Source organism: Peromyscus californicus, unplaced genomic scaffold, assembly GCF_007827085.1.
Source record: "Peromyscus californicus insignis strain IS unplaced genomic scaffold, ASM782708v3 Scaffold_13__1_contigs__length_99412109, whole genome shotgun sequence".
Taxonomy (NCBI): domain Eukaryota; kingdom Metazoa; phylum Chordata; class Mammalia; order Rodentia; family Cricetidae; genus Peromyscus; species Peromyscus californicus.
The window spans coordinates 86,172,282-86,186,431 of record NW_026294424.1 but is presented as its reverse complement, the minus strand read 5'-3'; the positions used below and the strand labels follow the sequence as shown (position 1 = coordinate 86,186,431).

At 42.4% G+C, this 14,150-nt stretch overlaps 1 protein-coding gene across 1 annotated transcript; it reads right to left on the bottom strand.

Annotated features, from left to right (window-relative positions):
• Window positions 1–4,609: 4,609 nt before the first annotated feature.
• On the bottom strand, window positions 4,610–6,283 carry LOC128108967 (cyclin-K-like). The gene has a single exon (XM_052735995.1). It carries the CDS (start codon window positions 6,281–6,283, stop codon window positions 4,610–4,612), a length of 1,674 nt encoding a protein of 557 aa, XP_052591955.1.
• Window positions 6,284–14,150: the final 7,867 nt, after the last annotated feature.

The window sequence follows — 14,150 nt, the reverse complement described above, 5'->3', positions numbered from 1 at the left end:
AGTCCAGAAAAGTATAAGTTTTTGAAACATTTTAAATGCCATATTCTGTAGGTCTTTGAAGTGTTTGAAGATTATTTATCTAATTGAAATATATTTATGTATATCTAGAAAACTTAACTAAAATGACTACAAGTGTGATTATCATAGAAGACTAATTATTAATCTGTACTTCTTAATTATCCATTACAATTTAAATGAGTTACATAACATAATACCTTAAATGAGAGTAGAAATATATATATACTGTATAACAAAATTAACTTTAAATTTGTATCAATAAACTAAAATCTATATCAAAGTAAAACATTTTAAACAAGTTGTTGTTCTTTAAAAGTAGGTTCAATAATCTACCTTTCATTCTATCATATCTATATCCTATATTTCTAGATCAGTTTTGTTTTCTTTCTTTTTGTTTTCAGAGAACATGCCACGATATAGCCCTCACATAGCATTCCTGGGTCCCTAGCTCCCTGGGATATACCTCACTTGACAGTGCTTTTCTACTATACAGGAAACCCTCAATTGGATCTGTAAAGTCCATTAAATGGGGTACATGGTACTCACTTGTAATCCCACCATTCTGGAGGTAGAAACAGAGGAACAGATAATCAAGATCATCCTATCTATACAGGCTAAGAACTTGTTTTGAAAAATAAAGACACTAAAATAAAAAAAAGTTTTTACAAAAACCCAAAGCTATGTAGTTCTACTGTTTTGAATTTGTATCAATATATAAGTCTTAAATAGGAATAGAAAAAGTTTACATTTGTATCAATATACAAGAATCCATATCATTGCAAATTATCTTAAGTTGATAGTTTGCTTAATTAGTTTACCAGCAGATATAATAACTACCTTAATATTCTATCCTATCTATTCCCCTTCTTTTCTTTTCCAAAAGAGAATCTTGAGTCTAAATATTATTGTCCACCCCCCAATCTGCTACATTTATCCACAACCCTGAGAAAATAAAACCTTTTGGGAGAAGGAGTGTCATTTTCATAAAATTGCTTTTGCTGTCTAGTGGATGATAGTATCTCTTGAATCCTGTAAGAAAGCTAAATGATTTAGTCTCAAGAGGACTAGCCATAACTATTGTAGACAATCTCACAGTAATGGGTAAAATTTATCTGAAGTTCTGGCTACAAACGTAATATGATGGACCATCTCATTTTTTTGGTTCAATGGCATCATTATGGACTTGGTAGAGTCATTGTTGTGGGGCCCCATCTTCCTTCTGGAGACTTCATGGATTGGAAATATTTATTTTTCACTGGAAAACTTGAACATTATTAATATCAAAATGGAAAGTTTGAATCTGAAGTAGACATGACTTGTGAAGAAGGATTCTGAGGAATCAAGACTAAGCATGGAAAGAAATAAAATCTCAACAACAATGATCCCTAGATATTTGTTTTCTTCTGTCCCTCATCAGGTGCCTCTTCTGATATGAGACAGAATCTCCTTATTTTTTCTTTTGCAAAGTACTTGGGTTTGGAGAAGGAGATGGCCACATTCCAACTCCAAAGCCAGCTTGATTTATAATTGAGTCAGGACCATAACTTTTCTAGAGTTAAAGAGATATTGGTGTTAGGCAGTGAGATATTACCCTGTGTAGTATATTGGTACCAAAATGTCCTTCCCTTCTTTTGTAGATGGTTTGGTGTCCATTGTTGATTTCTTGAAGATGAGTATTTCTATTATCTCATAAAGACAAAAATCAGAACCCTGCCTTGACCCTTGTTTGTTGAGTTTTCCTTACAACTTGTAGAATTGTCACATCGATGGATGAGCTGTCATTTCTCCTCATCAAGGGGTTTTTTCCTGTTCAAATCCAATTTTTCGTCATTTTGTTGGTATCCACAGATTTTCTTCTCCTTCAGAATCAAAAGCAGAACCCCTTCCCCAACGTAGGACATATCCTGGCTTCCATTGCAAGGTCAACATATTTCAAAGTACATAGGTTGGTTTAGCTCAGGAGTGTTTTCCATTGTCCAATGTCTCTCCACAGCTGCTGTCCCTTTCTCATCAGAACTGAGAAAATTCAAAGTTAATAAGGCATTATCTAATCTATTTCTAGGGGTCATTGCTATTTCTTTCTGTTTATTTAGCATATCCTTTAAAGTTCAGTTAGATCTTTCTATGACTGCTTGGCCTGTGGAATTGTGTGGTATATCTGTAATATGCTCTATATTGTAATAAGCAAAAAAACTGTTTCATTTTACTAGAGACATATGCGGAAGCATTGTCAGTCTTAATTTGTACTAGTATATCCTTGATGGCCATATGCAGTGGGATGTCTTTCTGTATGTTGTGAATATGTATTGCTTCAATTGGTTGATAAACAAAGCTGCATTGTCCTCTGGCAGGGCAAGATGGAGCCAGGGGGAAAAATCCAAGATAGGAGAGAAGAAAGGAGAGTAGGGCAGACATTGCAAGGTGCTGGCAGGAGAAGCATGATGTAAAGTACCAGTAAGCCACAAGCCATGTGGCAAGACATAGATTTATAGAAATGGGTTAATTTAAGATATAAGAACTAGCTAGCAAGAAGCCTGCCACGGCCATAGTTTAAAAATAATATTAGCCTCTGTGTGTTCATTTGGGTCTGAATGACTGTGGGACCGGACAGGACATAGAAAAACTTCCAACTACAGCCATAACTTCTAATAAGTGTGTAATTACATAATCAGCCTTTTCAGAACTTATAGGAGTTGCCCACTGAAATCCTGAATAGGTGTCAATGGTGTGGCATATATATTTTAATTTTCCAAATTCTGCAAAATGAAAACTATTCATCTGCCAGATTTTATTTCTTTGTATAACTTTAGGATTACTTCCTGCAGATAATGGAGCTTGGATAAAGAAGGAACAAATATTACTTTTTTTATGATTTCCTGGCTTCTTGCCAAGTGATGGAAAAGTCCTTTATCAAACTCTTGCTATTTATATTGTGTTTCTTATGAAATTCTGAGGCTTCTAGCCTATTTCCTATTAATAACTGATCAATCTCATCGTTACCTTGTGCTAGAGGACCTGGCAGAACCATATAAGATCTGATGTGTGTTATATATATATATACATATATATATATATATATATATATATATATATATGTTGTTCCCTATTTCTGAACATTTCCTGTAATTGTATTAATAGTGAAGTTAATTCTGTTTTATCAGGAATACATTAAGCAGTTTTAATATGTAAAACAACTCTCTCTGCACATTGAGAGTCAGTAACTATATTGAGAGGTTCTGAGAAGTTCATTAGTACAGTAAGACCGGCATATACTTTTGTACAGAATTGTAAGGACTTTGAACCATTTTGTTTAAATCTCCTGTTTTATATCCTGCCTTTCCTGATTTATTTGCATCAGTATAGAATGTGGGGACTCCAGAGATTGGTTTTTGCCGTACAATGTGAGGAATGACCCATTCAGTTCTTTGTATAAATTCTTTTCTCTTGCTTTTGGATAACAGTTGTTAACTTCTCCCACAACATTATTGCAGGCTCTTTGCCAATATTCATTATCTTTCCATAAAGAGGAAATTTCCTCATTAGGTAAAGGTGCTAGAATTTCTGCTGAGTCCATTCCCTGTCAATTGACAAAGTCTTAATTTTCCTTTTAAAATCAAATCAGAGATCTTTTCCACATATATCTTTAACTTCTTACTCAGTTTACATGGTAGAAATATCCATTCCAATACAATATATTCCCTCTGCATCAAAATCCCTGTAGGGGAATGTCTGGAGGGTAAAATGACCAGAATGTACTTAAGTTCTGGATTCACACGATCCACAGGTGCCTCTCATATTTTCTTTCCTTCTAGAACCAATTCCATATCAGCTTCAGCTGAGAATTCTCTTGGACTTTTTAAGTCCTTGTCCCCTTTTAGGGTATTGGCCAAATTTTCTAGTACATCTTTATGTATTCCAATAATAGTCTGTAAAGTGGAAACTCATCCTAACAATCTTTGAAAATCATTGAGTCCGCAGTTGATCTCTCCTGAGTTGTATCTTTTGAGATCTAATTTTTTGTAGATCTATCTTATAATCCTAAATAACTAATAGCATCTCCTCTTTGTATTTTTTTTAGGAGCAATTTGTAATCCCCTGTGGGCACCAGAAACAGTGAGAAATCCAAGGGAGTCTGCTTAAGGAGTATAATGAATTTATTAGGACACAAATTGGAAAAAACAACTCACTAAACAGAATAGGCAAATCATCACAGGGTCCTGAAAGACTGTGCCTACAACGTCCTTCAGCACCATCCAAGCCCAGGAGGGGGAGAAGAGACCCAGCATACATGCCTCTCAGGTCTTAAGAGTAGCCCCGAGCCCATGCCCCAGGGGTTGGTACTTCAAGGTCATAGGTAGAACAGGTACCTACTCCAGTGAGGTGAGAGCAAAAGGCAACTGTATGCTCAGCAGAGGATGTGAGCCTTCTCCTCATGCTTTCTAGTCCTCTCCATATCCAGCCAGCCTTCTCAAAGTAATGAAATTAATGATCCTTGAAAGTACAGTCTTTTACATTGTTGATTAATATGTGTCATCGTATATCAGGCTTAAAACAAATGAACAAATCAAACAGAAAGGGAAAAGGTGTCCTGTTATCTCATCCAGGTTGCCCACGCTTGGCCCCCAAGAGGTGGCATGCCAGGTGGAGGGATGGGTGAGGGGACAGGAGGTTGTCCACCAGGAGGCAGAGCTGGAGGCAGGTAGCTGGCTGGTGGCAAACCCAAACCTGGAGGAGGGTGAGGAGGGACTACATGAGTAGGGGGCAGGCATGGAGGTGAGGGTGGGAAATTAGGGTTGTAGGTAGGGGGAGGTTGAGGGTAGCCTGGGGTAGGGGGAAGAATGGTAGTTGGGGGGAAGGAAGCTGGAGGTAGAGGAACAGGAGGTGGAGGTGGGTTGTGGGGGTAGACATGGGGGTGGTAGGAAATATGAGCAGGTGGGCCATAGGGTGGGCACAGGGCACCATAGGAGGGACCCTCGGTCTGCATCATGGATTGCAGGCTCTGGAAGCCCTCTCCTGACATGTAGGAGCTGGTGGTAGACATCCCAGTCATGTAGCTGGAGGGCAATGGGGGTAGAGGCCAGTGTGACAATGGTGGGGGCTGGTGCACAGGAGCTGGGTGGGCTGGAGGAGGAATCTGGACTTTGGGGGGGTCACTTGCTTCCCCTGGACCAGTTGCTGCAGCCTCCTCTAAGGCAGGAGGGAGAGGAGGCTTCCAGTCTGCAGGGGGGTGCTCTGGAGGCAACGGTGGGTGAATGGTCTCAAGTTTGGGAATCTTAAGTGGTGGTTTTGTGGCTTTGTTCTCTTCCTTTGGAGAAATCGCCATGGCTGTGCACTTAGCCTGTTTTGGAGATGGTGTTTTGGGCTGCTGCTGAAGCTCTGTTGCTTCAGAGCCTGGAGATGGCCAAGACTGTGGTAGCTGTGCCACTTGTGATGTAGGCTGCAGAGCTGGGGGCTGCTGCGGGGGAGGAGGGGTGTGTTGTTTCTCTTTCCTGTAAAGATCCAGGATTTGGTGGCAGATGTCTTCCAGAACATCTACAGGGACATCTTCAACAAACTGTTCCCACCATCTCCTGGATATGGGACTGGAGGTCCACTCTTGGATTTTAAATTTTTGAAAGCGTCCCGCAAGATACATTGCTGCTACAGCTAGGATCTCTGGCTCCCACTGCAGTGACAGGGTGGTACAGAGACTATCATTTACAAATGTCCATGCCATTTGAATCAACCTTTGAATTTTCTTTTTATCACCTTTGAGCTGCTTTGCGTATCTGAGTAGGAACTGGTACGGGTGCTCTACTTCTAGATCAAACTTTATGGTCTGCAGTAAGATCCTCTCCAGCACCAGGACTTCTTCCTTTGGGTCATCTCCAAACTGACTGAACTGGACATCATTTAATAAACTGCGAGCCGTTTTGATGATATCGTTACATCTTTTTGGTGTCTCCTCTACTTTCCCAGCCAGAAAGAGACAGCAAGCTCCTGTAACATATCGTGGATATTGCTTGAAGGAATGAAACATATAGAATCGATGAAAATAAATGATTCCAGTAGCCAAGGTGTCATAGTGTAACCCCAAATGTGTGCCCATATCAAAGATGAAGCGAGCCCCCTCTTGACGGTATCGGGCCTCAGTGGCTGGATCAAGTCCTTCAAGTTGTGAGGGTGTATGTACCAAGTCCTTCTTATCCCAGTACCAGCACGGTTTTGTGTGGTCCGGCATTGCTGATATGACTGAAGGGCTTGAATTTTCTTTGTTCCACTCCATTTATTGAAGTAGCCTTTTCTTCCCCAAAGGGCCTCTGGACTGTTACAATCCTCTGAGAATCTTTCTTCAGGTTGACATCAACCCCTGGCCACAGGCAAACCCCTTACCAACTCCTCTCCTTCCTGACAGCAGCAGTCTTGGAGATTGAATGTCCAGGGTCACTTTCTACGACAAGAACATTTCCATGTAAGTCCTGAGTGATTTTTGGGACCCCACAGCCAATGGAAAAGGATGATTGTAAAGCATTCCCAAGACCCTCTGGAGTGCCATGATCCTCAGGGTCTTGTCCTCAGAGAGATTCCCTCTACTGTGTTCTGAGCTTGTGGATACACTTGTGGCCATAAGACAGGCCGATAGGGTCTTATTTGTTACATGACTCTGCACTAGATAGCACTGATGCTGTACGTATAACAAGTACACCCGTTATGTGTCTGTTGGCAGTAAAGAGGAATATGTCCTTTGCCCCTCAATTAGCTATATCTCTCCTGTGCCTGTTCAGTGGTTTCCAGAAACAGAAATGATACACTGAAATGAGTAAATGGAAACACACCTCCCCAGGAAGGAGCCTTTGGCAGAGGAACTGCCAAGGAGTCAAAAATATGTTGTCTACCGGTCCACAGGAACCCTTGTTCCACAAAAACAAATATAAACAGTAACATGAAGGGCCCACATTATGAGGGAACATGCTAATAACCTCAGCACCCTGAGTCAGGAGGATCTTGATTTCCAGCCTCCCCAGAACTGCAGGCCAGTTCTAGGACAGCTTGAACAACATAGGAAACCCTTGTCTCAAAACAATCAACAACCATAATGAAATCAACAAGCTATCATAGAAAGACATTTGAGATGGAGGTAAAACTTAATTTAGACCTATACTCATTGTCTTCAATGTGTTCATCTGAAGAGACAGAAATGAAAATTTCCTGTCCTATCTTGGGTCTAAAGGTCCCTACATCAAACCGCATGACCCGAGGGAGGACAACTACTCACCAGTTCTGAGCACTGACCACAGTCTCTTTATCCCAGCTGAGCCAGGCCCTTCTTCCAGGCTCCAGGTCTCTGGGTATCTTCCATGGCTCTCCTGAAGCCTTTATATACCTTTCTGCTCACCCTCCCTATTGAAATCCTAACTTACAACTCCAAAGCTGCAATTTGATTGGTTGGCTCAATCTCCACCCCTTCAATTCTACAGACAACATTCAATCATTTCGTTGATTGAATCAGAACTCTTTGTGAAAACACCCTCTAAAGTCTAAGATCAATATAAACATTCCTCTTGTTAATTACTACAAACACTGAGTTTGTTGAATTGTCCTTTTATTTGCTTATTTATTACTTAGTTTTGAATTTGTTACAGGGCCTGGGTCTTGCTCTGAAGCTAAGGCTGTTTTGGAACTCTAACTCCTAGTAATCCTCCTGCTTCGGCATCCTTCCTCTTTGGATTACTGTTATGAATCATCATGTGTCGCTGAACTTGATTCTTGTGACAAACGCAGTCTGAGTTTGAGTCAGTTTGTGATTTAATCTGTTACTGATAATAGACATAAAAATAATTAAGAAATATTTTTGTCAATGGACCCTGGGAAAAACACCTAGTCAGTCTGGAATATGTTCTGTAGCTCAAGGCCTGAACTGGATGCTCTGTCAGTAAACTCAAGTAGCAGCTACTCAAAAGGGTGAGGCAGGAGGATGGCTTGCATCCATTAATATTTTAGAAAGCACTGACTGGGTGGTGGTGGCACATGCCTTTAATCCCAGCACTCAAAGGCAGAGCCAGGCAGATCTCTGTGAGTTCGAGGCCAGCCTGGTCTACAGAACGTGATCCAGGACAGGTACCGAAAGTTCACAGAGAAACCCTGTCTCGAAAAAAAAACAAAAAAAAATATTTTTTGAAAGCATTTCTGTACCTATACCTCAGATAGTAAAGTCCTTGCTTGGCATTTATAAAACCATAGGTTTTGTGATCTAGATGTTGGGATATGCCTGCCTTTCCATAATGTGAAGATTTGAGTAAAAGGCTCAGAAATTCAAGGTCATCTTTGGTTATATAGAAAGTCTGAGGCTAGTGTGGCCGGCACTAAACCATTTCTCAAAACAATTTTAAAAATGTGTCAGGGTACAACCACTGTGGAAATCAGTATGGAGGTTTCTCAGAAAATTGGAAATCAATCTACCTCAAGACCCAGTCATACCACTCTTGGGCATATACCCAAGGAATGCTCAATCATACCACAAAGATACATGCTCAACTATGTGCATATCAGCATTATTCCTAATAGTGAGAACCTGGAAACAACCTAGATGCCCGTCAACTTAAGAATGGATTAAGAAAATGTGGTAAGAAAATATACACAATGGAGTACTACTCAGCAGAGAAAAACAATGACAGCATGACATTTGCAGGCAAATGGATAGAACTAGAAAATACCATCCTGAGTGAGGTAACCCAGACCCAGAAAGACAAACAGGGTATGTACTCACTCATAAGTGGATACTAGATATAAAGTAAAGAACAATCAGACTGCAACCCACAGAACCAGGGAGGCTACATAGCAGGGGAGACCCTAGGATGACTGTGGCTTATAATAAGTTTTGGTTTTACTCAATTACTGGGCAAGCGTCAATGAAACATTTCCCTATTAGGATAGGAATTTATACTGTATCAAGCTGATAATAGAAAAATTAATTAATTAATTTTTAAAAAATGTGTCAGAGTGAAAGACCCTAGCCCTTCAGGTTTACACCCCCAAGCCTCAGAAAGAGAGAAACTTCAAGCACCAGGAAATGAGAAACTAAAAATCTAGTTCCCAGGGCAACCTGACTCAGCTACTACTCAATCACCCCTGTAACAATATAACAATGTAAAAAGATTTCTATTAAGAGATGTGCTCAACTGTGACTGGGATAGTTGCAGGTGTTCCAAGAAGGACCACTGTGACCTGTGTGTAAGCTTAACTCCCACCCTGATAGCCCCCTTGAGGTTTACGTAACTGTACCCCCTCTGTGATCACCCTGTGATCAGGCCATGAAATTGTATGGAAATTGTAATCTTGTGGGTTTTGTGGGTTTTTCCTTTAAAAGCCCTTATGGGGCTGCAGTAAGATGCGACTCTTGCTCTTTGGAGCAGAGTTTGCCCATCTGTACAGATGTTTCTTAAATAAATCCTTGTGCTGTTGCATCAACTGCACTGGAGTCTGGGTTCTTGGGGCGCCCACTTGAGACCCTAAACTTTGGGATCCAACAAGAGAGGGTGATGTCGCAGTTGTTCTCAGGAATCCGTAAGGAGCTTTAGAAAGGAAAGATTGCAGGGCATGGAAGGAAGCTCAGAGGTTTCCAGTGTGTCCTGCTGTTATAGAGTACACAAGTTCAAAGCCCAGCAGGAAGAGTCCAGGCTAGGAAAACCTCTGCCCTCTCCTGGACATCAAGGCACAATGCTTGTGTGCATACACAGACATACATACACCCACAGATGGAGAGAGAGAGAGAGAGAGAGAGAGAGAGAGAGAGAGAGAGAGAGACAGAGAGACAGAGAGACAGAGAGACAGAGAGAGACAGAGACAGAGAGAGAGAGAGAGACAGAGAGAGAGACAGAGAGAAAATAATGAGGCTGGTTACAGAGTGAGAGACCTTGGAACACTAGTCTAAATGGGATGTCTCCATCAACTTTCTCCTGTTGGCTCAGGGAACCCTGTGGAAGAGGAGGAAGGAAGAGTGTAAAGCCAGAGGGGACTGAGAATACCAGGAATGCTGCTGCTTCTTCTTCTTCTTCTTCTTCTTCTTCTTCTTCTTCTTCTTCTTCTTCTTCTTCTTCTTCTTCTCCTTAAATTTATGTATTTATTATGTATACAGTGTTCCACCTACATGTATTCCTTCAGGCCAGAAGAGGGAACCAGATCTCATTATAGATGGTTGTGAGCCACAATGTAATTGCTGGGATTGAAGTCAGGACTTCTGAAAGAGCAACCAGTGCTCTTAACCTCTGAGCCATCTCTCCAACACAGGAACCCTTCTTAAACACAGCAGAACTGCTGCACTTATGAACTCAGAGAGACTGTGACAGCATGAACAGGGCCTGCATGGGCCTACACCACATGGGGTGCTGGTGTTGAGAGAAGTGGACACAAGCTCCCTCCCTAACCCAGACTCTGTCTCCAGTTGATAAGGACTTGCAAATGACAAATAGTTCTCTCAAATGCAGTCTCCCTGGGGATAGAAAGAACTCTTAAGGACAGGTTCAATGACCAGCAGTAGACAGCCAACACAAAAGAAACTCCTGGCATCTGTGATGGTTCTTTGTCTCATAGTGTTTTCTTAGGTCATTTACACACACACACACACACACACACACACACACACACACACACACACACACACACACACTACAGGTCCTTTGCTTATATAGTATGGCTACCAATTTTGTGTTTTCATGGGATTCCTCTGTGTTTGAACATGTCCTGCATCCATATGTATTCCTCATACTTTGTGTTTAGCTCTTCTTCCTCTGTTTATTATTTATTTTTTCCTACCCCAATTTGTTTTTGTTTTATTTTACTTTATTTGGTTTGCTTTTCGGGTTTCTCCCTGTAATAGCTTGATGGCTCAAAACTCACTTTGTAGACTGGCTGACCTTGAACTCACAGAGATCTACCTGCCTCTGCCTCCCTTGAGCTGGGATTAAAGGCGTGTGTCGCCACCACCCAGCTTTAAACAATTTTTAAGACAGATGCTCACTCTGTATGCCTGACAGGTTTGCCTACTTAGAACAGGTTGGTACTGAACTCACTGAGACCCACCTACCTCTGCCTCCCAGTGAGAGGATTAAAGACGTGTGCCGCCATTCCTGGTACTGACCCAAACTCTTTAAGATTCATTCTAGGTGTAGGAGTGTTTTGCCTGTGTGTATGAATGAGCACCACATGTATGCCTGCTGTCCAAGAAAGTCAGAGGGGGGCTTCAGATCTCCCGGGACTGGAGTTACACATCATTTCAGGACACCATGTAGTTCTTGAAAGCACCAAGCAGACACCATAACAGGCTGTCTGACTTCTCTCAGAGATCAGGCCTCAATTTCAGTGTCCTGAGACTTGAACAAGCAGTTTCTGGGAGGGCCATGAACAAAAGACATAGTCCATGACTCTGCTGATTAATGTCTTCATGTAGACAACAAATATTGTAAGAATAAAATGGGGCCGGGCAGTGGTGGTGCACGCCTTTAATCCCAGCACTCGGGAGGCAGAGGCAGGTGGATCTCTGTGAGTTCAAGGACAACCTGGTCTCCAAAGGGAGTTCCAGGAAAGGGGCAAAGCTATACAGAGAAACCCTGTCTCAGAAAAAAAAAAAAAGACATAGTCCTTGCAGTAGCTCCCTTTCTGCACATACTCTGACATCTGAAGGTTCAGCCAGTTGTTTACTCTCTGGGACCCCTCACCAGCTGAGAACTACGTGCATGGGTCAACGTGAACATGGGAGGCCAGCCAGCCCCCATGGCAACTCAAGGACAGAGCCTGGGACTTGTCCAGGCCTCCGCCCAAATTGAAAACTGTAACCCCCAAGCAGTAAATTCAAAGCTTACACACCTCACTCAATCATATGACACCAAGGCTTGTACCACCCTTGTTTATGTTTTCTTTAAAAGCCGCTCACCCTGAGACCTCAAGGCCATCCTCCTCCACCCGTATTATCAGATATTCCACACAGACCAAGCCCAAGCTTGCTTGTTATCAATAAACCCCTGTGTGTTTTGCATCGGATATCAGCTCTGTGGTGGTCTTGTCCGAGAGCCTGGCGATGCGGCCACAACAATGCTGGAGTTGAAGATTTTTTTTGTTTTGTTTTGCTTTGTTTTGTTTGTTTTTTTTGAGACAGGGTTTCTCTGTGTAGCTTTGGGGCCTGTCCTGGAAGTCACTTGGTAGCCAGGCTGGCCTCGAACTCACAGTTATCTCCCTGCTCTGCCTCCCGAGTGCTGGGATTAAAGTTGTGTGCCACCACCGCCCGGCTAGACTGGAAGATTAATGGGTGCTCATGAGCGCTCAGCCCTTCTCAGCCCCCAGGTCCCACTCTTGATTTCATGTCCTTGAGCAAGTGTGCTGCCCTGACCTTCCTGAAGCACTCGCTGTTTCCTGGGGAACCAAGGGTGGCTCTCCTCAAAGCCACCTCTTCTGTTCTGTTCTGTTCCATGGGTGGAAAGCAGGTCTTACATGGCTCAGGCTGTCCTTGAGTTGACAACATGGCTGAAGATAACTGACCCTCCTGCCTCCCACTCTTGAAGTCTGAGCTTACAAGCAAGCCCTGGCTTGTCTGCTGCAGTCAGTGCTGGGAAGAGGACCCAGTGGATACTGGGTAGTTAGTTCTCTACAAACTGAGTGCATCCCCAACACCCCAACCTCCATAGTAAGGGAATCAAGCCAGCCTCCTGCCTCACCTTCTCAAGTTCAGGCTTTGAGCTCCAGAACATATTCCCGACTGACTAGGTACTTTTCCTACAATACAGTGACAAAAATATTTTAAAATTATTTTTATGTCTATTATCAACAACAGATTAAATCCCAAACTGACTCAAACTCAGTCTTTTGTCAGATGAATTAAATTCAGCAACACATGGTGATTTAGAACATTACCCAAGCAAGAAGGATGCTGAGGCTGTAATGCCCAAATCCCAGGGACCCCCAAAAGTCCACCACAGAGACCGAATCCCACATGTAAGGCAAAGAGCCTTTATTTTCAAGCTCCAGGGCTTGGTCTGTCTGTCCCATGCAGCAGTGACAGCAGACTGCCTTGAGCCCAGGCAGGTTAGGGGTTTTTTTTGTTTGGTTTTTTTTTTTTTTTTTTTTTTTTTTGGTTTTTTCGAGACAGGGTTTCTCTGTGTAGCTTTGCACCTTTCCTGGAACTCACTTGGTAGTCCAGGCTGGCCTCGAACTCACAGAGATCCACCTGACTCTGCCTCCCGAGTGCTGGGATTAAAGGCGTGCGCCACCACCGCCCGGCAGGTTAGGGTTTTTAATCATAGCAGAGGTTGGGTGAGGAGATTTCCAGGGTTCAGGACCCTGATTGACTGACAATTGTCTGGGGTTATCTGTAAAACAAGAACAGGTGTGTTCTAGACTCTGCAACATCTGGCTGCCTTATCTAATATTTGGAATGTTTGGGTTGTTAGGTACTTCCCCATCCCTGGGTGGTTCCCTGGGTGGTGTTAGCTTATGGCTTTTCCTAGATCTGGGTGTTGCCTGCCAGTAAGCCTGTCACAGAAGCTGTGTCTGGGCCTCTAACCCTGTCATGGCAGCTGTGTGGTCAAGCTGTTTTGGGGCCCCTCAACAGAGGCAGGAGGATTGCTAGAAGTTAGAGTTCCAAAACAACCTTAGCTTGTGAACAAGACCCAGTCTCTGTAACAGATTCAAAACTAAGGAATAAATAAGCAAATAAAAGAACAAATCAGGGGCTGGAGAGATGGCTCAGTGGTTAAGAGCACCGACTGCTCTTCTAGAGGTCCTGAGTTCAATTCCCAGCAACCACATGGTGGCTCACAACTATCTGTAATGGGATCTGGTGCCCTCTTCTGGCCTGCAGGGACACATGCAGGTAGAATACTGTATACATAATAAATAAATAAATCTTAAAAAATAAATAAAATAATTAAAAAAAAAAAAAAGAACAAATCAACCAACTCAGGTTTGTGTAGTTAATTAACAAGTGGAATGTTTATATTGATCCAAGACATTTGAGGGGCAGTCTGGGTGTTTTCACAAGGAATTCTTATTCAATCAATGAAATGACTGAATGTTGTCTATAGAATTAAAACTTGGAGACTGAGCCGTCCAATCAAATTGCAGTTTGGGGTTGGAGGGTGGGACTGCAATAGGGAGTGTGAGCA

What these genes read in the sequence shown, in the direction of transcription:
- LOC128108967 (XM_052735995.1), bottom strand. Translation starts at nt 6,283, where the DNA reads ATGGAGTGGAACAAAGAAAATTCAAGCCCTTCAGTCATATCAGCAATG.